Raw genomic sequence first — 21,485 nt, forward strand, 5'->3', positions numbered from 1 at the left:
CCAAATCAGTATCAAATTAAGAATATCTCAAATTTTTCATCAAATTGAAGATGCCGGAACCTTTCACCAAATTACTGTAAATAGCCGTTAGCTTTACAGATGGTTGTTGGACAATACATGACCACTGGATGACCGGTCAAGTGTCAAGTGTCCGGCTGGTTGTCCTCCTGGTTGACCACCTCCTTGCAAAATTTGTTTCAGAATTTTGGAAAATTTACACTGGCCGGTCAACCGGCCGAACATCCCCCGGTCGACCAGTGATTTGATGAAATCCCACATTGCTCCATTGGAACGCGCGATATCAGATGAAGCTTTTACTCAAATTTGATGGGAAAAAAAAAGAGTACACCCTAAAAGGGAAATAAGTAGCTCTGCTCAAAGATTCGATTAATCAACAGCCCTAAATTTGAAAGAGAGTTTAACAGCTTTAATAATCAGATAAGAACAACAGCAATGAATATATGAGTCTCTCTCTCTCTCTCTCTCTCTCTCTCTCTCTCTCTCTCTCTCTCTCTCTCTCTCTCTCTCTCTCTCTAGCAGTTATCAAATTCAAAGTTAGCAACAATCTTGTATCCTTTCTAATAGAGAATAGTTGAAGAGGATACCATGCCCATGTATATTATTAATCTGAATCCAATTCTTTTGAATATCAAATTATTGATCCAAACTTAAGGTCATGTCCCCTTGAACATATATGTAATGCTCGGGTAGAGCCAGGAATTCTTCATTGGGTTTAGGAACACTAACAGAAATACCTATCTAAGCTTTGAGTAGAAAAAGTGTTGAGCATATTTATTAAACAAGTGACAATTTTTAAACAGTAACATACCTGGGTAAAAAATAGAAAAATGTTACGAATCTGAAATGTGTATATCATATTCGTTTTAGGTATGATTCACACTAGATATTATTCTGTTATTTTTTCTGTGTACATAGCATTTCACAATTTTCATATTCTAATTTTTCTGTGACCATTATTGTCGTTATACAAACTTGTTCTATGTCTCTTGCCCAACATTATTTTGGAGGAAAGGGGTGTTTGGGGCAGATGATTCCCATGTTGTACAGGCATTGTCCTCCTTTTTAGCTTTTCCCCACATCATAGTGTAGAATCCAAAGGCAATTTTGGTTCCACCAATAACACTGCACAGCACATCAAATTTACAGTCATAAAAAGCATGCCCTTCATCACTTTCAAAGCAAAAACAAAACTCTGCATACATTGTAATACTGTTGAGATTCAAAAACATGACTATGATGATATATGTATATATACCTGCCAAGATGAAGTGCATTGCCGAGGAAGATGAGCTCAAAGACCACTGCAATAATCATTTGTGGGCTTGAACATGGCTACATAAACGGGACCCTTCTTATGCAGGCACCATGTCAGAGCATTGGTTCGGAACACAGTACCATATATTGCCTGAAATGGACCCAATAAGTGAGGACGAGTTAATGAATAACAATCAATTAAGCCATATGTGCTTAATTTTTTGAATCTGTTTCAGAGCGTTTAGTATAGTTTCTTCGTACATGCAGAAAAGACTTATCAGTTTTTAGCTTGCCAGGGTGTTTGGAAGGTATATTTTTAGCTTCGGCATTTGGATTATCAGTTTTGTTTTTAACTTATGAGAAACTGCACCAAAGTAATGCACATTCAGAGGCATATTGTGGTAGAAGAACACAGCTAAGCTTTCCAAAACATATCCAACACAACTAAAACAAAAGCTGTTAAGTTATAGTCTTCTTACTGAAAACACAACAGAAATCATCTCGACCCCAGGTGTTAGAATCCAAGCAGTTGGATTTCTTTCAGAGACGAGAGAGAAAATTGTACACTGGATCGTGCCAAAGAAGCAGTAAAAAAAGACTACGGTGATTTCATCTGGATACTCCTTAATAGGTGCTGTCTGCAATTAGAAATCAACAACAGCTTCCTTTAGAGAAAAGTTTTGACCTAAGTAACATTGGCGGATTTTTTCTCGAGGGAGAATATTAGATAAATGGAAAAAGACAAAATAATTGCAAGAATATTAGATAAATGGAAAAAGACAAAAATAATTGCAAGTGAGTGCAAGTGTCATTTTTGCACAATTCTATAGCATCTCATAATTTTTTGGTAGTTTTTTACCTGCACAATGTTCCATATAGAAGATGAAAGGCAAGAGATTCCAAGGAAAAGCCCTCCAAGGACCCAGTTTGGTTGTTCTTGTGACAAAAGAAGCCGGTGAGGTAAATTAGAAGGCAAGATGGCCACCAGCAGTGGCGGTCCTTTATAAAGAGCCATCACAAATGCTCCTAACACTGCCACAATGGTCCCCAAGGATTTCGCTTGTCTACTTGGTTTTCTCAAATCAAATTTCTCAATCCTAAAAATTGTAAAAGTAAACGAAAATTCAAAATATACTTAAGAACCTAAATATGTTGAGAGAGAGAGAGAGAGAGAAATTGCAAGAATGGAATTTTATTTTTATTTTAATAAATACAAGAAGGGGGTTCGGGTTATTTGGCAACTTCTTGTAACTTCATGTCTAGAGACTAGAATGCAACATCCCAATTCTATACCCTAAGTGAAACAGGAACATGATGTCTTCCTTATATGGTTGTCTGACTTGGTGCATTTTTCCCGGCCTGTTTCTCTTAGGAATAAAAGATCACTCCTTTTCATAGGGAAACTAGGGAGAAAGAAAAGGAAGAATGAAGTAATAACCTTTGAATCTTTTCATGAATACAAGAACTTTTCAAACATTTCAAACATAACCTCAAAAGAGTTAAAATTAGACAGGTATGTGATCACATTAACCAACTGAAATGATATAGTCAAGAACATTTGCATTGAACATTTCAATTGCATAGCCATAACCAACAGTCAAATTAACTCGTTTTTTGTATTAATGGTAAACACAACTGGAAGTGATTTGTTTGTCTACTAAGGTCAATCCTACCTGAAAAGGACTGCAAGCAAGAATGTAAAAGCCGGAAATAGGTTACCTAGGGCAGCTGCCAGAGTTGGGGAGCTATAGTTGATTCCAGTGAATAAACATATCTGCAGCAAACAAGTCCTGCAACAGATAAAAACCCCTACTCAGTTCTTGAAAATTATCAATAAGGTGTAAAATTGGATTCCTTAATTACACATAGGCATTGTTACCCAAGTAGACCAAGGAGTGAGAATCTGCACAGGAGAGAGAAACTGAGCGGAGGCTGCTGGGTTCTGCTGAAAAAGTTTTAGGTGTTCAATGGGTTTGTTTGTTGTAAGAGAATCAGAAACCACAATATGGAAACAACAAACCTGTGCCTATGAAAGATGAAAAGAGGAAGAAGAATGAGGGTGCCAAGAGCATTATGGTATACGACGAAAACCAAGCTGTTCATCCCAGTATTCATAGCTGCTTTGGTTAGTGTTTTAGTACACACATCGCCAAACTCCAACATTACCATTACTGCAAAGGGTAATTCCTTCTTCATCCAAGATTGCAGCCCCATCATCTCTGTGAATCTCTCCCCAAGAGCACTTCTTCACTGTTGCATAAGTTTAGAAACAGAGAACACTCGAATCTCTACACAGAATATATATATGCAAGAAGTACTCTTACTTCGAATACATTCACTGGATTATGATATAAAAGGAAAGTAATGATTAAGCTAATGCAAGAAACCTTTAAAAAAAGTTCTCCCCCTATGGTCCTGCTAACCTTTTTATACATTGGGCATTCTGTTCTCTGATTATCATTATTGTGCTTAAACTAATAGTAATAACTTGAGATATTGAAAAGAATAAATATTATCAACAACAATTAGGAATCTTTCACTAACCCACATGACAATTGAGGTGTCATCTGCTGGCCCAGTCACTAAAAAATATCATTTAACATTTGCTGATAACTCAATTAATTGAACAAATGAATGGTTTGACATCAAATCCTCGTGTGTTTTTCTTTGCTTTAGATTATTTCAATTTGCAGAATCTTCCTAATTAAATCAATTCAGTTGGAGGCTCCAAGTTTGATAGTATGAAAAATAATATAGTATTCATTAGTTGCAAGATCATACATGATTGGAGTAAGGACCTTGACTTGCTAACAATAATGTATATTTAACAACCTTCATAGGAAAATTATGCTGCTCACCAACAAAAAAATATTTGGACTTTCAATACCACTTGAATTAATCACGTTTTGCTTACACATTTACTATTCCATACACAAATAAATATATATATATAAATTCCCATCCTACATCTCAATTATTAGCAATGCTAATAAAGTAGAGTTCCACATCTCAATTAGTAAACAACCTTCCCTTGTCATGGGGGGAAAAAAATTCAATGTTCCCTTAAAATGCCACGAATCAAACACACAAGTGATAGTGGTCCAATATTAGACAACTTCAACCGACCATCAAAAGATTTCAACACAAGATCTCTTCATTGAACAAATTCTGACAAATTATACATTTTCCAGCTGTTTTGTTTCAAGTACTGCTGGCTTGCTTTAAGATGCAAATCCACACACACATGGGTTGTGCTCCAGAACCGGGTGAGAAGTCTGGTTTAGTATCCTAAACTGAAATAAGTCGACTCTCATTCAGGCTACTGAAATGAACCAAAGGCTGTTGTTGACTCCAAAGACCGAGGTTTGATTTTTATTCCTGAAGAGCAACCTGCACCCTAGCTCATTGTCACAGCCCAAACCCGCCCCTATGGGTTTAGCACCGTAACCGGCCAGTAATCCGAGATTACCGAAGGCCTGCTTAACAGTAATACAGTAATACAGAGTACAGGGGCATGGCGGAAGCCAAAACAGTAAATAGACAATGTCCAATGAGTTATGACAGTCTGCATGCAAAAAAACTTTTCATATATATATATATATACAATCAGTACCAAGACAGTATGTACAATGTATACAATCATTCAGGACAGGGACTTAATCCCTATTAAACAGTACAGTACAAAAACATTCAGTCTAAACAGTAGTTACATAACAGACACAAAAAGGGGAAAACTAAAACATCCCCAAAGCCCTGGCTTGACAGGCTCGGAACCTCGCAGTGAGGCACACTGGTTGGCTTGACAAAACTAGAGTTTACCCTGACGCTTCTAGCAACAGTCTGGTGCCTGTACACCTACATATATATATATGAGCATTGAGCTAAAGCTCAGTGAATAACATAATGCGTAAAGAGGTTAAGAATGAATGTCCTTTCAGTATTGAAAACAGTCAATTGATTCAGCATAACAGTCATTCAGTCATAACAGTCATATGTGGTACATCCATTAGCAGAAACAGTACAGTAAACAGTAGGTCTTGAGAGACCGAACAGTCAATGATGGCCATCAGTAATGGTTCCAAACATGGGAACCGACAGAGATCTCTGTAACAGTAGCAGTAACAGTTCAGTAACAGTATATTGCTATGGATGCCACAATACAGTTCAGAATAGAGAACAAACATTCATTCAATTAACAGTAAACAGTTCAGAAAATAGTTCAATTGATCATTCAGAAAATATTCATTTTCGAATATATCTTTACAACATTGTTACTCACAGAGTTCTGGGCTATAGATAAGCTAGAGTGCGTCTCCGAATGCCAACCCTACACAGTTACAGAGTGAACACACACTAAGCTACATAGTTGGAAAAATAATAACTTAATCCCTATCTTGACTCGGTGTGGTTCTACATCAATATCCTCATTAAGATGCCTTAAATTAGGCCTAAGAATGCCTAGAATGAAATGAGGATGCAAAGATGCACTTGGAAAACATTTTCAGAGTTTTCAGAAAACAAGGGTCTCGCTTGAGCGTGGGATTCCCCGCTCGAGCGGACATGCAAACAAAAGACTCCGCTCGAGCGTAAACTTTCCCGCTCGAGCGTACTGAAAAAGTACTGGATGTGTGAAAATCACGCTCGATTGCGCGCTCGATACCCGCTCGAGCATGTGAAACAAGTCTTCGCTCGAGCGGACTGTAAAACAGTGCAAAGTGCTTGTAAGAATTGATGTTTAGGGAGAGAGAGAGAGATAATCAATTATGTATATATTGATGTATTATTGATTGATCATATTGTTATGTATTACAAATGGTGAGGGGCTCCTTATATAGGAGATGTAGTGGAGTAGGTGGTAGTGGTAGGTGTGTAGTAGGTGGTAGTAGGTGGTGGTAGGTGTAGTAGGTGGAGTAGGTGTAGTGGTAGGTTTTGGTACATTTTAACAGCCCCCCGCAAACTCAAGGGGGATAGGAACTAACCAACTTGAGTTTGGAGAGAGTAACAAAACAAGAAAATAGACGAATACATAAAATAAAAGAGGATAGGAGACACTGTATGGTCGTGTCAGACCGTTGTAGAAGACTGTACAGTTATGGCAGACCGATGTAGACGACAGTTTATGGGGTCATGTCAGACCGTTGTAGCAGACAATGTTGTGACAGTTGTTGTGACAGTTTACGGAGTCTTGCTGGACCCTTGTAGAAACTAACCGGAATCAATGTCGGGACAGTTTACAGAGTCTTGTCGGACCCATGAAGGAGCTAACCGGAATCAATGTCGGGACAGTTTACAGAGTCTTGTCGGACCCTTAAAAAGTCGCACCCTCAAAAGGTGTGCCCAATCTTTCAAAAGGCGTGCCATCAAAAAGCGTGCCAATCCATAAAAAGGCGTGCCATCAAAAGGCGAGCCCAAGTCATCAAAAGGCGTGCCATCAAATGGCGAGGCGCGTCACCACATTGGCTTGCGCGCCCATTTTGTCGTCTGGCGTCAAGTGGCTCGTGATGCACGTGTCTGCCTTGGCTATTTAACCAAGACGGATGCTGAGGCTGAGGCAGAGGCTAAGACAAAAAACTGGCTAAAAACCTCTGAGAAACTCTTCGTTGTCTTGAGAGAGATACTCTGTAACACTCTGTAACCAACCCTTCTCTGAAACACTCAGCAACCCATAACATGGCCTCTTCGTCCCGTAGTCTGCTCACTCTCTTTCCCGACCTCAACGAGTCCACAAGAGAGGTAACTGGTGCGGTTGCCCGTGAACCTCAACCAAGCGCCCCTGAGTTTGCTCCGTTGACCTTTCCTATGCGGTCTGTGGAGCAAAGAATGGCAGCACAATCAGATATTGAGGCTAATCAGTATACTTTGAAGTCATGTATGGAAACCATGACTGCGGTCACAAACTTGTCGTACCGGCTGCAGAGTAGGACAAATGAGGTGCAGCAGTTAAACGCCCAACTGGCTCTGCTCCAGCGCATGTATAAGGATGCGCGAGCAGAGATAAGTGTGCTAAAGGCGGAAAACAAGGAGCTGAAGCGGAAGGCCACCGTGATGTTCCGATTTGGAGGTCCGCCATATACTGCAGTGGAGGAGCAGGAAGTAGTGATCGTGCCCAGTGGAGTGGAAAACACGGAGGCAACACCGTCAAGGGCCGCTCAGGACGGAGGCAAGAAGAAGAGACCGGCAGCAGAGTAGAGAAGAAAAATCCCGCCTGTGGATGAGGAAGGTTGTTTGGCTGTTTTGTTTTGTTTTTTTTTTTTTTTTTTTTTTTTTTTGGTTGTTTTGGGTTGTGGTGTAAAATAGTGATCGGGGTTAATCCCAACAGAAATAAAACAAAGATTGTGAGATGTGGAATGTGTTTGGTGTTGTTTTTGTTTTGTTGTGTTTAATAATAATAATAAGAATAAAAAATAGATAAAGAAAAGAGAGAATATTTTTGAGTGGAGGATGTTGGGGGCGATGGTGTAATGTTCAAAAAGAAAAGATAAAAAATAAAATAATGGTTTGAAAAACCAGTGATGGTGTGTGAATCTGTGAGTGGGGTGCAAAAGGTGAAGTAAAGGGTTGGAAAGTGGACAAAGTGGTGGATGTCCTTGAGTAGAGAGAGGGAGTGGGTTGATTAAAAAAAAGGATTGTGGGTTTGAAAGTGGAAATATGAGATGAATCTGCATTTGCTGGAACACTTCGAGCCATGGCAGGTCCAAAAACCTTGTACAAGCCTTTCACTCCCTCCGAGGCCACAATCTTTCTAAAAGCATCAATCGAGCCAGAAAACTTGGGATTTTTGTAATCATCAACTTGAATTACGCTCTTGACAACATCGGTTGGGTAGACAGAAACCCAGAAGGAAGCTCCAGCCAAGCCTCCTGCTATAATCAAAGAACCTCTTCCCAACTTGGATGTGTCTTGCCCTCCTGCAAGGTACTGCTTCAGGGCTTCGTAGACGCCAAACAGTGCAGCATTTCCAGGAACCTCTCGTGCCATAGTGGGAATTAAGCCCTTGAAGAGACCTCTCATACCGCCTTCTGATCGGAGAACATGCCTTGCCACGTCCATTGGTCCTGCATACTTCACTGCCACGGCAGCTGAACCAGAATCTGCTAGAGCACTCTGTGCTTGCAACCTGCACTTGATCAATTCAGTGGGGCAAGCCAAAAAGGAGACGGCAACTCCAGCCCCAGCCCCAGCAATTATCTGCTGATTGACGGTAAGAGGCACACCAGGTTCAGATCTCAATAAAGATTCCATTTGTCCTCTAACTGTAAATAGGAGAGCATTAAAGGCTGCCACAGTGGCAAGAGGTGCCCCCATACCTTTGTACAGACCACTTGGGCCTTCTGATGCTATCGTTTTTCTGACAGCATCCATAGCACCCGAGTATTTTAGAGGTTGACCTGGGAGTGGTGTGGGTTGGCTTTGGAGTTTGACCTTGATCGTATCAAAGGGGTGTCCAACAATCAACTGCGCTGCCCCACCAACAGTCCCAGCAACTAGGTCCTTGGCTACGTCACCCATCGTAGCCGATTTTTCTTGACGCGGGTTGAAATTGCAAGGAAAAGAACAAGATCGAACCGAACTCCCTCTCTCTCTCTACCATGCAATCAGGTATTGAATCAGTGTGTCATTGTGATGGAAACCCAGAACAGAAAAGAGAGGACTTGGATGCAAATGAGGTTTGTAGAAGTGAAATGTAAGGACAACAAACACAAATATACATAAAAGATTGATGAGAGAGAAGTCGGATGCGACAAACTACAGTGGTGGTTGGTCGAGACTGAATTTCACTCAGATATATAACAGAGAGAGAGAGAGACGTGGGTGGGTGAGATGCGAACCAGAGAGCTAATCTCAACCTTTCTCTTCCCTCCAATTCGCTGGAGAGAGACAGAGCAATCAACAACTAAATGGTCTCAGATCATTGACCAAATGGAGGATCAAGTGGCTGCAATTCTCCAAGAAGAGAGGGAAGAGATGGAGTGAAGGCATGTGTAGAGGTCCGGCGGGCGGCCAAGGCGAGGCTGCCGCCCGCCGGTGAAGCAGAATTACTAGCTTCTTAACCTTACTCTGATACCATGTAATAATTGATGTTTAGGGAGAGAGAGAGAGATAATCAATTATGTATATATTGATGTATTATTGATTGATCATATTGTTATGTATTACAAATGGTGAGGGGCTCCTTATATAGGAGATGTAGTAGAGTAGGTGGTAGTAGGTGGTAGTGGTAGGTGTGTGGTAGGTGTGTAGTAGGTGGTAGTAGGTGGTGGTAGGTGTAGTAGGTGGAGTAGGTGTAGTGGTAGGTTTTGGTACATTTTAACAGTGCTAGATGCACGAATTTCACGCTCGAGCGCCAGACACTCCGCTCGAGCGTGAGTCCAAAATCTGGAATTTCCAGATTTGAACCTCAAGCTCAAAAACAAGTTGTAATGTACTAAATTCGATCCTTTTGGACTAATTTTCTGAAAAACACTTCAAAACTCATAATATAACATGTTTCAAAGGTCAATTTGAGAAATCAAAGCTCAAAGGTAGTTCAATTAAACTCAATTTCAAACCAATTTTCATGAGCAAGACTAATATGGAACATGCAAGAATTTAAACACTTTAAAGCTTCAAATGCTAGCTCAACTAAGCCAATTCTTTTCAAAACAAGATAAATTCATGGCCCTTAGCAAAAATATGAACATGCATGTGACCATTTTCCATGAAAACAACTTTAACTCCTCAATATAGGCATGTATGCATGAAATGAGCTTCAATTCAACATATAGAATCAATTCTAGACTTAGATCACTAAGGACACAAGAACCATGCATGAATCAATTGAAAAACAAGTTCAAGAAGGTGGATGTTCTACCTTAAGTCTTGTATTCAAGGTCTAGGAGCTCAATTTGCAATCTATACTTCAATTCTTCAAGTTCTTCATGCCAATTCACAAAATCAAGTTGAAATCACTCCTATTCTCTCACTCTCTCACTCTAGTCGGTTGTGGCCTCTAAAATGGCTGAGGGAGAAATGTTATGTGATCAAGTGCAAGGCTCAAATGTGTTAGGTAGTGGGCCACTAGGATGGCAATATGGTAAATAGGACAACTTATGTAATTTAGCTCATTTTAATCTAATTTAATCATACCAAATCACAATTCAGATAAATATGCCATAAAATCACATAAATTACGATTAACACCTATCACTAATCAATTTCAGATTCGGCCGCCGATAAGGCCTTCAATTTGCAGTTTAAACATAAACCATGAACAGATAATTAAACAGTCAAACAGATAGACATGAATTTAAACTAGTACGTTCAATCAGTCAGTTCAGTGTTTCAGTCGATTCAATTACTTATCATAATCAGTCACAGTTTAGCAGTAATCAGTAGGGTTATCAGGAATCAGTGGTGAGGGTTATTACACTCATAAATGTGACAAAGGTAAATCAACTAGAAGGGCGGGTTGATAAAAAGAGAACATAGCTCACCTAACGTCGTGACAAGTGGTATAAGAGCCAAAGGTTAGGCCAAGCCATGCCTAGTGGGAATAACCCGTAGGCTAGTGCCATCAAAGAGGCTCGACGGGAGCGGACTCGTGATCATGTAAAAATTCTATGAGCACATGAAGAAAAAAAAAATAATAATAATAATAACAGAAAAATGTACGAAAAAATCATGTATGGTACAGATTCATTTTGTAGTCTGTAAGAGAAACCCAAAATGATTTGAGCCACACATTGATTTTTTTGTACTTTTCTTTGTACATAACATTACTGCCTTCAGAATCTAGAAACTAAACAATCTTGTTATTTCTTATAAATACATGCATAAATCAAACAAACTTAACTCTTCCTCCACTTTCTTCTCAAAAAAGGCAAGACACGTATAGAATTTACAAGGGCTGCCACAGAATCACCTTTTATGATACTTTCTGAAGGAGACATTTGTAACCCAGAATGATCATGACTAGTTATAGGAATTGAATGGTCAAAATTCGGCTTGCTATTAAATGCGTCTGTTCTCAGCCATCCTGAAATCCATCCAAAGCTCGTGTAGGATTAGAAACCAATTGAACTGGACCAATATCAGAATAAGGAATTCTTCATTGGGTTTGGGGACACTAACAGAAATACCTGTCTAAACTTTGGGAACAAAAAGTGTGGAGCATATTTACTAAAGAAGATGAGCAAATGATAATGCTCAAACAGTAACATATCTGAGAAAGAAAATAGAAAAATGTTAAGAATTTGAAATATGCCCACACTAGATATTGTTCTGTTTATTTTTCCTATGTACATAGCAATTCAGGGTTTGTGAAATTTACCGGTCACAAAATTTACATATTCTAACTTCTCTATGACCATTATTGTGGTTATACAAGCTTGTTCTATCTCTCTTGCCCAACATTATTTTGGAGGAGAGGGGTGTTTAGGGCAGATGATTCCCATGTTGTACAGACACTGTCCTCCTCTTTAGCTTTTCCCCACATCATAGTGTAGAATCCAAAGGCAATTATGGTTCCTCCAATAACACTGAACAACACAACACATCAAATTTACATCATAAAAATTATGTCCTTCCATCACTTTCAGAGCAAAAACAAAACTCGGCATACATTGTAACATTGCTAAGATTAGAAAACATGACTATGATGATATATATACCTGCCAAGATGAAGTGCACTGCCAAGGAAGATGAGCTCAAAGACCACTGCAATAATCATTAGTGTGGGCTTGAACATGACTACATAAACTGGACCCTTCTTATGCAGGCACCATGTCAGAGCAGTGCTTCGGAACACAGTGCCATATATTGCCTGAAATGGAGCCAGTAAGTGATAACAAGTTAATAACAATCAGTTGACTATCTTGTGGACAATCTATAGAATGCCTCACCAATCAAGAAAGGCGATATGCACTTAATTTTTTTTTCAATTTGTGAGTATTTAATACAGTTTCTTTGTGCATGCAAAAATGACTGATCAGCTTTTAGCTTGCCAGGGTGTTTGAAAGGGGATAATTTTAGCTTCTGCGTTTATCAGAAGCTGTACCGAAGCTGTACCAAAGCAGTGAGCATTCAGAGGCATATTGTGGTAGAATAACACAGTTAGGCTTTCCAAAACATGTCCAACACAGCTAAAACAGAACCTATAAGTTCATAGTCATACTGAAAACACAACAGCAAACATCTCAACCCCAGGTGGTAAAGTCCAAGCAGTTCAATTTCTTTCAGCGATGATAGAGAAAATTGCACACTGGATGGTGCCAAATAAAGTGTAGACAAAAGACTACGGTCATCTGGGTACTCTCTTAACAGTTGTTGTCTGCATTTAGAAATCAACAATAGCTTCCTTCAGAGAAAAGTTTTAACCTTACTAACTAAACATTGGCAAATTTTTGCTCAAGGGGGAATATTGAGGGAGACTATTAGATAAATGGAAAACAAGAAAAATAATCGCAAGTGAGTGCAAGAGTCATTTTTTCACAATTCAGTAGCATCGCATAAAGTAATTTTTTTGGTGTTTTTTTACCTACACAATGTTACATATAGAAGCCAAAAGGCAAGAGATTCCAAGGAAAAGCCCTCCAAGGACCAAGTTTGGTTGTTGTTGTAACAAAAGAAGCGGGTGAGGTAAATTATAAGGCGAGGTGGCTATCAGCAGTGGCGGCCCTTTATAAAGAGCCATCACAAATGCTCTTGACACTGCCACAATGGTCCCCAAGGATTTTGCTTGACTTCTTGGTCTTCTCAAATCAAATTTCTCCATCCTAAAAATAGTAGAAGTTAATGAAAAATCAAAATATACTTGAAACCCTAAATATGTTGAGAGAGAGAGATTTGCAAGAATGGATTTTTCTTTTTTGTTTTTTAAAAAAAAGAATAAAAGAAGGGGGTTCGGGTTATTTGACAACTTCTTGAAACTTCATCTCTAGAATGCAACATACCAATTCTATTGGGATTTGGAAAGGGAAAGGAAAATGTAGGTAAAATGTGAACGAAATAGACTTACATTTCACACACCTTTTCCCTTTCCTCTTCCGAATCCCTACCCAGATTCATAATCCAAACACAGCGTAAGTGAAACAGGAACATGATATCTTCCTTATATGGTTGTGTGATTTGGTGCAACTTTCCTGGCTTGTTTGTCTTAGGAATAAAAGATCGTTCCATTTAATAGGGAAACTAGGGAGAAAGAAAAAGAAGAATGAAGTAATAACCTTTGAATCTTTTCATGAATACAAGAACTTGTCAAACATTTTAAACATAACCTCAAGAGTTAAAATTAGACAGGTATGTGATCATGTTAACCAACAGACCAGATGATATAGTAATCGAGTTCATTTTCCCAACAACATTATTTGCATTGAACATTTGAAATTGCAAAGCCATATCCAGCAATCAAATTAACTTGATTCTTGTATTATTGGTAAACGCAACTGGAAGTGATTTGTTTGTCTAGTAAGGTCCATCCTACCTGAAAATGATTGCAAGCAAGAATGTAAAAGCCGGTAATATGTTAGACACGGCGGCTGATAGAGTTGGGGAGCTATAGTTGATTCTGGTGAATACACATATCTGCGTTAAACAAATCCTACAACAGAAATAAATCCCCTTTCAGTACTTGCAAATCATCAACAAGGTGTAATAATCTGATTCATGAATCACAGCCATTGTTACCCAAGTAGACCAAGGAGTGAGAATCAGCACAGGAGAGAGAAACTAGGTGGAGGCTGCTGGCTTTTGCTGAAAATGTTTTATTTGTTCAATGAATTTGTTTGTTGTAAGAGAATCAGAAACTAGAATATTAGAAATGGAAACAACAAACCTATGCCTGTGAAAGATGAAAAAAGGAAGAAGAATGACGGTGCCAAGAGCATTGTGGTATACAACGAAAATCAAGCTGTTCATCCCAACATTCATAGCTGCTTTGGATAGTGTTGTACTACAGACATCGCCAAACTCCAACATTACAATTACTGCAAAAGGCAATTCCTTCTTCATACAAGATTGCAGCCCCATCATCTCTGTGACTCTCTCCCCAACCTACTCCACTGTTACATAAATTTACAAACTAAAAACTCACCAATCTCTACACAGAATATATATATATATATATAGAACTACTCTTACTTTCACTACATCACTGGGTTATGATATAAAATGAAAAATAATGATTAAGCTGATGCAAGAAAACCTTAAAAAAATGTTTTCTCCGCCCATCGGCCTTCTATCCTTCTTATATTTTGTGGTACTCTCTTCTGATTATCATTATTCTGTTATAAACTAATAGTAGTAATAACTTAAAAGATTAAAAAAATTTATTATCAACCACAATTAGGAATCTTTTGTTAACCCACATGACAAGTGAGGTGTCATCTGTTGGCCCATTCATTGAAAACGATCGTTTAACATTTGCTGATAGCAAAAGTTATCGAACAAATTAAGGGTTTGACATCAAATCCTCATGTGTTTTTCTTTGCTTTAGATTATTTCAATTTGCAGAATCTTCCTCATTAAATCAATTCCTCTGGAGGCTCCACATTTGATATTATGAAAATAATAGTATTCATTAGTTGCAAGATTGTACATGATTGGAGTGAGGACCTTGACTTGCTAATAATAATGTCTTTTACAAGTAACAATCTTCTCAAAAAAAAATACGCTGCTTACCAACAAAATAGTATTTGGTGGAATTTCAACACCACTTGAATTAAATCAGGTTTTGCTTATCCATTTAGCTATTCCATATACAATTTTTTTTTAAATAAATAAATATATTCCCACCCTACTTCTCAATTATTAGCAATGTTAACAAAGTGGAGTTCCACATCTTAAGTAGTAACCAACCTTCCCACATTAGCAGCAAAAAAATAAAAATAAAAATAACACACAAAAAGATAATGGTCCAATATTAGAGAATCTCCACCAACCCTGTCAAAATACTTCACCATAAGAGCTCTTCATTGATCAAATTCTGAAATATTATATAATTTTCAGCTGTTTTGTTTCAAGCACTGCTGGCTTGCTCTAGGATGCAAATCCACAGACAGTGGGGTTGTCCTCCAGAACAGTAATGCAACGAGCACAGGCGGGGAAAAAAATAACAGAAAAGTGTACAAAAAAATCATGTGTGGTCCAGATTCAGTCTGGAATCGGTAAGAGACCGCAATCAGAATGATCTAAGCCGCACATTGACTTTTCTGTGTACTTTTCTTTGTACACAACATTACTACCTTCAGAAACTTGAAACTAAACAATCCTGCTATTGCTTATTAATACATGCATAAATCAAACAAACTTAACTCTTCATTTTCTTCTCAAAAAAAGGCATTGCACGTAGAGATTTTATAGGGGTTGTCCCAGGATAATCGTTCCTGATACTTTCTGAAGGAGACATTGGTAACCCAGGCATCACTACTTATAGGAGTTGAATGGTCAACAAGTGCTTACTATCATATGCATCTGTTCTCCATTTATCCTGAAATCCATTCAAAGCTCTTGAAGGACTAGAAACCAATTGAACCGGGCCAACATTAGAACAATGGGCAGGGTCCGCAGCTGAATTGGAAGGACATTTATCTGTGCCCTTATTTGCTCCATATTCATCCAAGCAAAATCCACCCCCCATTTGAAGGTAATCTTCAGACAATTCTGCCTCCAAAGAAAAATCACACCATTTGGACCAAAACTTGGTTGGCGACCTGTTTCAAGTTCTGGTTCAGCACCATCCACCTGCCATTTTAAGGTAGTCCCCACTTGAGCGCTCCTCAAACAAAGAATCTCCAATTTTGTGCTGTTTCTTTTCACCAGGACCAGCACCAACAAACATGTCCAACTAAGCCATGATCCTCAGAGGGCTCATCTTGCACTGCCTCTTAATCACTGCAGTTTTCTTCATCTTCGTCTGCTTTTGACCGGTTCATCAATTTCCAAGTCATCCAAAGTGTATTTCACAGCCTTTCGAGTTCAAGTTGACTGGGAGAGTCATACAAGAGAATAGTTGGTAAATCAAACAAATGAGAAAAAGAAAATTGGGGAAAATGATAAAAGAATGAATTATACACAGTTGTCCCGCAAAAGAGAAGTTTTATGGACAGCCAATCTAAATGTGACACATTAGAAAATTTCAGAAACATTGGGCCACACGATAAAATTTTCAGCCTGTTCTATTCTGTGTTTTTCCCTTTCTTTCCATTCCACAGATGTCATGGCTGCCACCACCCATAATTGCAAACAACACCAGCCATCGTTGATGCACAAACTCGATTCTTATTGAAAATGGCAGCAACAAAACTAAAAATAACCTAAACACTGCCCAAAACACTAAAGCATTTTCCAAAAACCCAACACAAATTCCTATTTAATTATTTTTGAACTGGATTCCCTATTTGAAAAAAACCACAAGCATAACCAAATCACTCACTTGAATTCAAACATCGTCACACAAAATTTTCACCAAATCACTCACTTGAATCTGACTTATTTTCTTGAAACTGTGACGGCAATGATGGGTTCAATTGGAAGAGACGGCCATGAGTCTACTTTTTTTTTTGGCAATTTTTAATTGGCTAACCGTAAAATTGGTGTTATACAGTGTGTTCTTGCAGAATATAACCTCAAATGATTAAAAAAAAAATGGATTACTATACGTTACTTTGAGTGTGCAAATGCTAACCTAGGCATACATGGATTATTGTAGTGCAGACAAGAAAGTTGAATCTGAAAAAGCCACAATCAGTGATGATCATCATGCATCATGGTGTTGTGTGTTCAAAAACCCTTTATTATCCCAACAAGGAGTGCCCTTACAAAGGGCCATTATTATAAGCTGATCTGCTGGAAATTTGTGTTAATGCATATAATAAGATTGTGGCATATGATAGTGGTGTTGGTGGTAGATAGTGACATGTATAGAATATGATAGTGGTGTTGGTGGTAGATAGTGGCATGTATATAATATGATAGTGGTAGATAGTGGTAATATATAATATGTAAGTGGCATATAATGGGTTATAATGATGTTTGTAATATCTCCTATATAAGGAGTGTCATTTGGTCTTGTAAAATAAGAAGTTTTGAATATAACAGAAATATATTCCTTCTTCCTCATATTTTTGGAGTTCTTCTTCCTCATATTTTCTAAGTTGGTATCAGAGCTACAAAAAACACAGCAGCCCTAAAACCATCATAGCCATGTCGGAAGTCACGTCCGAAACCACTTCAACCCCTGCCGCTGCCATTCCGGTGAAAACGTCCAACTCTCACTCTGTCCAAATCACCACCATCCGCCTAAATGGTGATAATTTTCTCCGTTGGTCACAATCTGTCCGGATGTATATCCGTGGGCAAGGAAAAATCGGTTACATCACTGGTGACAAGAAGGCTCCTGCTGTTAATGATCCGCTGTTCGACAGTTGGGACGCTGAAAACTCCATGGTTATGACATGGTTGGTCAATTCCATGGAGGAGGATATAAGCTCTAATTACATGTGCTATCCTACTGCACAAGAATTGTGGGATAATGTTAATCAGATGTATTCTGACCTAGGAAATCAATCTCAAGTTTTCGAATTAACTTTGAAGTTGGGAGAGATTCGTCAAGGAGATGATTCCGTCACCAAATATTTCAATTCGTTGAAAAGGTTGTGGCAGGATCTTGACATCTTCAACACATACGAATGGAAATCGGTTGACGACTGCAACCACCACAAGAAAACTGTGGAAGACAGCCGTATTTACAAGTTTCTTGTCGGCCTCAACATTGAGTTCGATGAAGTGCGAGGAAGAATTATTGGCAGACCTCCTCTCCCATCCATTGGCGAAGTATTTGCCGAAGTCAGAAGGGAAGAGAGCCGAAGGAGCGTCATGCTTAAGAAAAAAGGTACTGGTGAATCAATTGAAATTTCTGCTTTAATTAGCGATGTTGCAGCCAACAAGGCTGCAAATTACCAGCGCAGGTTTGATGATAAGCCACGGGTCTGGTGTGATTTTTGCAACAAACCTCGCCATACACGCGAAACGTGTTGGAAGATCCATGGCAAACCTGTCAACTGAAAAAGCAGCAAACAAGGAGAGAAGAATCGTGGCTTTCCTACCGCTAATGAAGCCGATTCAGGTCCCTTCAACAAAGAGCAAATTGATCAACTCTTAAAGCTGATAAAATCCAACTCCTCATCCGGTACTCCTAGTGTTTTGTTGGCACAAACAGGTAGAAATCCTAAAGCCTTCTCTTGCCTAAACTTCTCTCCGTGGATCATAGATTCCGGTGCCTCCGATCACATGACTAGTTTTTCCCATTTATTTAGTACCTATTTCCCTTGTTCTGGTCATGACAAAATCAGAATAGCCGATGGTAGTTTTTCACCTATTGCAGGAAAAGGATTTATTAAACTAACTGAGAAAATTAATCTCAATGCTGTTCTTCACGTCCCCAACTTAGCCTGTAACCTTTTGTCTGTCAGTAAACTATCTAAGGATTCTAATTGTCGTGTTACATTTTTTGAATCCCATTGTGAATTTCAGGACCAGAACTCGGGGATGATGATTGGGCGTGCTAGGATGCTTGAAGGTCTTTACTACTTTGATGAAGTACCTGTTAGTAATAAAAAAGCTCAGAGCTTTAATAGTACTAGTTCAATCTCTGTTCGAGAAAAAATAATACTATGGCACTATAGGCTAGGACATCCTAGTTTTCTTTATCTGAAACATTTATTTCCAGAATTATTTAAAGGGATTGATTGTTCTTCTTTTCATTGTGAAAGTTGCATTTTTGCAAAATTTCATCGCTCTACTTATTTGCCAAAACCTTACCAGGCTTCCAAACCTTTTTATTTGATTCATAGTGATGTTTGGGGCCCTTCTAAAATCACTACTCTTTCTGGTAAAAGATGGTTTGTTACATTTATTGATGACCATACCCGCTTATGTTGGATTTATTTGATGAATAAAAAATCTGACGTGAAAAATTTATTCACAAATTTTTACAATATGATTGAAAATCAATTTCAAACCAAAATTGGTATTTTACATTCTGATAATGGAACAGAATATTTCAATGAGCAGTTGGGTGAGTTTTTGAAAAAAAATGGGATTTTTCATCAATCTACATGTCGGGATACCCCTCAACAAAATGGCATTGCAGAACGAAAAAATAAACATCTACTTGAAGTAGCACGTGCTATAATGTTTTACATGCATGTTCCTAAATATTTATGGGGTGAAGCAATTTTAACAGCCTCTTATTTGATAAACAGGATGCCTACAAAGGTGTTAACATACAAAACACCTTTCGATTGTCTCAAAACTTTTTTTCCTAACACGAGGTTGTTTTCTGATTTACCCGCCAAAGTTTTTGGATGTACTGCCTATGTTCATGTTCCTAGTCAATTTCGTTCAAAACTTGACCCCCGTGCTATAAAATGTGTTTTTTTGGGTTATTCCTCAAACAAAAAGGGGTATAAGTGTTTCGATCCTCAAACCAAGAAATTTCATGTGAGTATGGATGTGTCATTTGTGGAAACAAAATCCTATTTCCCCAACACTTCTCTTCAGGGGGAGACAAGTGGAGTAGAAGACCGTTTTTGGGATATTTCTATCCCGCTCCCCAATGTCATTTATCCTACACAAAAACCACATCTGTCTGATAATGATCACTTAGGAGAACCAAGTTTTATAGTGCCTAGTCAAGAAGATTCTTGTTTAGGGGGAGAAGTACTACAAAATGATCTAAATCCTGAGCTTCAGGTTTATACTAGGAAGCGATTTCATCTGAGGAATAATGACCTGAATGTCCATCCTAATGACCCGAATGTCCACCCGAGTTCTGGCATCGAAATTTTAGGTAATCCTATTCCTTCTATTTCCGACCTTGATGTTCCTATAGCAATAAGGAAAGGTGTCCGAAATTGCATTAAACATCCTATTGCAAATTACCTCTCCTATCAAAGACTGTCTAAAAACCATAGAGCTTTCACATCTAGGATTTCACACTTGTTTGTTCCAAGGAATATACAGGAAGCATTGGATGATCCGAATTGGAAATTAGCAGTCATGGAGGAGATGAATGCTTTAAGGAGAAGTGGTACTTGGGAGATAGTTGATCTACCCAAAGACAAGAAAACAGTTGGGTGTAAATGGGTGTTTACGATAAAATGTAACGCAGATGGAAGCGTTGAGAGATACAAGGCGAGACTGGTGGCTAAAGGCTTCACTCAAACTTATGGGATCGACTATCAGGAGACGTTTGCTCCTGTTGCTAAAATAAATTCCATCAGAGTACTGTTATCTCTTGCAGTAAATTCAGATTGGCCTCTACATCAACTTGACATTAAAAATGCATTTCTCAATGGTGATCTTGAAGAGGAGGTGTTCATGAGCCTACCGCCGGGATTTGAGCAGAGACTTGGAAGCGACAGAGTATGCAGATTGAACAAGTCATTATACGGACTCAAACAATCACCAAGAGCGTGGTTTGAACGCTTTGGGAAGGCAGTTATCAGTTGTGGCTTCTCGCAGAGTCAAGCAGATCACACAATATTTTATAAACATTCAAAAAACAGTAAAATTGCAATTTTGATTGTTTATGTTGATGACATCATTTTAACTGGTAATGATGGAGCAGAGTTAGCAGCCCTCAAAGAGAAACTCGCAAAAGAATTTCACATTAAGGATCTGGGAGCCCTCAAGTATTTCCTCGGAATGGAATTTGCAAGATCCAAGGAAGGTATATTCGTTAATCAGAGAAAATATGTTCTTGATCTCCTTGGAGAAACAGGTATGCTTGGTTGTAAGATGGTGGAGACTCCGATCGAGCCTAACTTGAAGTTACAAGCTGCTAAGGCTGAAGAAGTCAAAGAGAGGGAACAATATCAGCGACTTGTCGGGAAATTGATTTACTTGTCTCATACGCGGCCTGATATTGCCTTTGCAGTCAGCATGGTAAGTCAGTTCATGCACTCACCAGGGGCAGAGCACTTTGAGGCCGTTTATAAGATCTTAAGATATTTGAAAGGAACTCCAGGGAGAGGCTTACTGTTCAAGAAACATGGACATCTTCAAGTTGAAGTATACACAGATGCAGACTGGGCAGGAAGTGTTACAGATAGGAGATCAACATCCGGATACTGCTCCTTTGTAGGTGGGAACCTAGTTACATGGCGGAGTAAAAAACAGAATGTGGTAGCTAGAAGTAGTGCAGAAGCAGAGTTCAGAGCTGTTGCCCATGG

The 21,485-nt window shown here is 38.8% G+C and overlaps 1 protein-coding gene, 1 non-coding gene and 1 pseudogene across 6 annotated transcripts; all 3 read right to left on the reverse strand.

Moving 5' to 3' along the window:
• Positions 1 to 765: 765 nt before the first annotated feature.
• On the reverse strand, positions 766 to 11,650 carry LOC114293603 (WAT1-related protein At3g28050). Of its 4 annotated transcripts, none has more exons than XM_028237703.2 (10): positions 11,585 to 11,650; positions 11,394 to 11,476; positions 11,177 to 11,290; positions 3,296 to 3,525; positions 3,155 to 3,220; positions 2,949 to 3,065; positions 2,135 to 2,372; positions 1,755 to 1,913; positions 1,277 to 1,426; positions 766 to 1,143 (listed from the first exon to the last, which is right to left on the reverse strand). In XM_028237703.2, the coding sequence occupies exons 4-9, from the start codon at positions 3,490 to 3,492 to the stop codon at positions 1,313 to 1,315; spliced, it is 891 nt and encodes a 296-aa protein (XP_028093504.2). In that variant the 5' UTR covers positions 3,493 to 3,525; positions 11,177 to 11,290; positions 11,394 to 11,476; positions 11,585 to 11,650; the 3' UTR covers positions 766 to 1,143; positions 1,277 to 1,312. The 4 variants fall into 4 exon arrangements, with proteins under 4 accessions (XP_028093504.2, XP_028093503.2, XP_082756344.1 ...); XM_028237702.2 differs by having other exon boundaries at positions 3,296 to 5,130; XM_082900218.1 differs by having other exon boundaries at positions 3,155 to 3,217; positions 3,296 to 5,602.
• Positions 7,499 to 9,505, reverse strand: LOC114286438 (mitochondrial carnitine/acylcarnitine carrier-like protein pseudogene; annotated as a pseudogene). Its single transcript, XR_014347559.1, has one exon. The product of XR_014347559.1 is annotated as a mitochondrial carnitine/acylcarnitine carrier-like protein pseudogene (transcript).
• A 294-nt stretch (positions 11,651 to 11,944) lies between the features above and the next one.
• On the reverse strand, positions 11,945 to 13,969 carry LOC114293604 (uncharacterized). Its single transcript, XR_003640120.2, has 3 exons — positions 13,939 to 13,969; positions 13,736 to 13,852; positions 11,945 to 12,076 (listed from the first exon to the last, which is right to left on the reverse strand). It is a non-coding gene; the product is annotated as an uncharacterized LOC114293604 (transcript).
• Positions 13,970 to 21,485: the final 7,516 nt, after the last annotated feature.

The sequence above is a fragment of the Camellia sinensis genome, chromosome 1, assembly GCF_055761805.1.
Source record: "Camellia sinensis isolate YWXY chromosome 1, ASM5576180v1, whole genome shotgun sequence".
NCBI classification, from domain to species: Eukaryota; Viridiplantae; Streptophyta; class Magnoliopsida; order Ericales; family Theaceae; genus Camellia; species Camellia sinensis.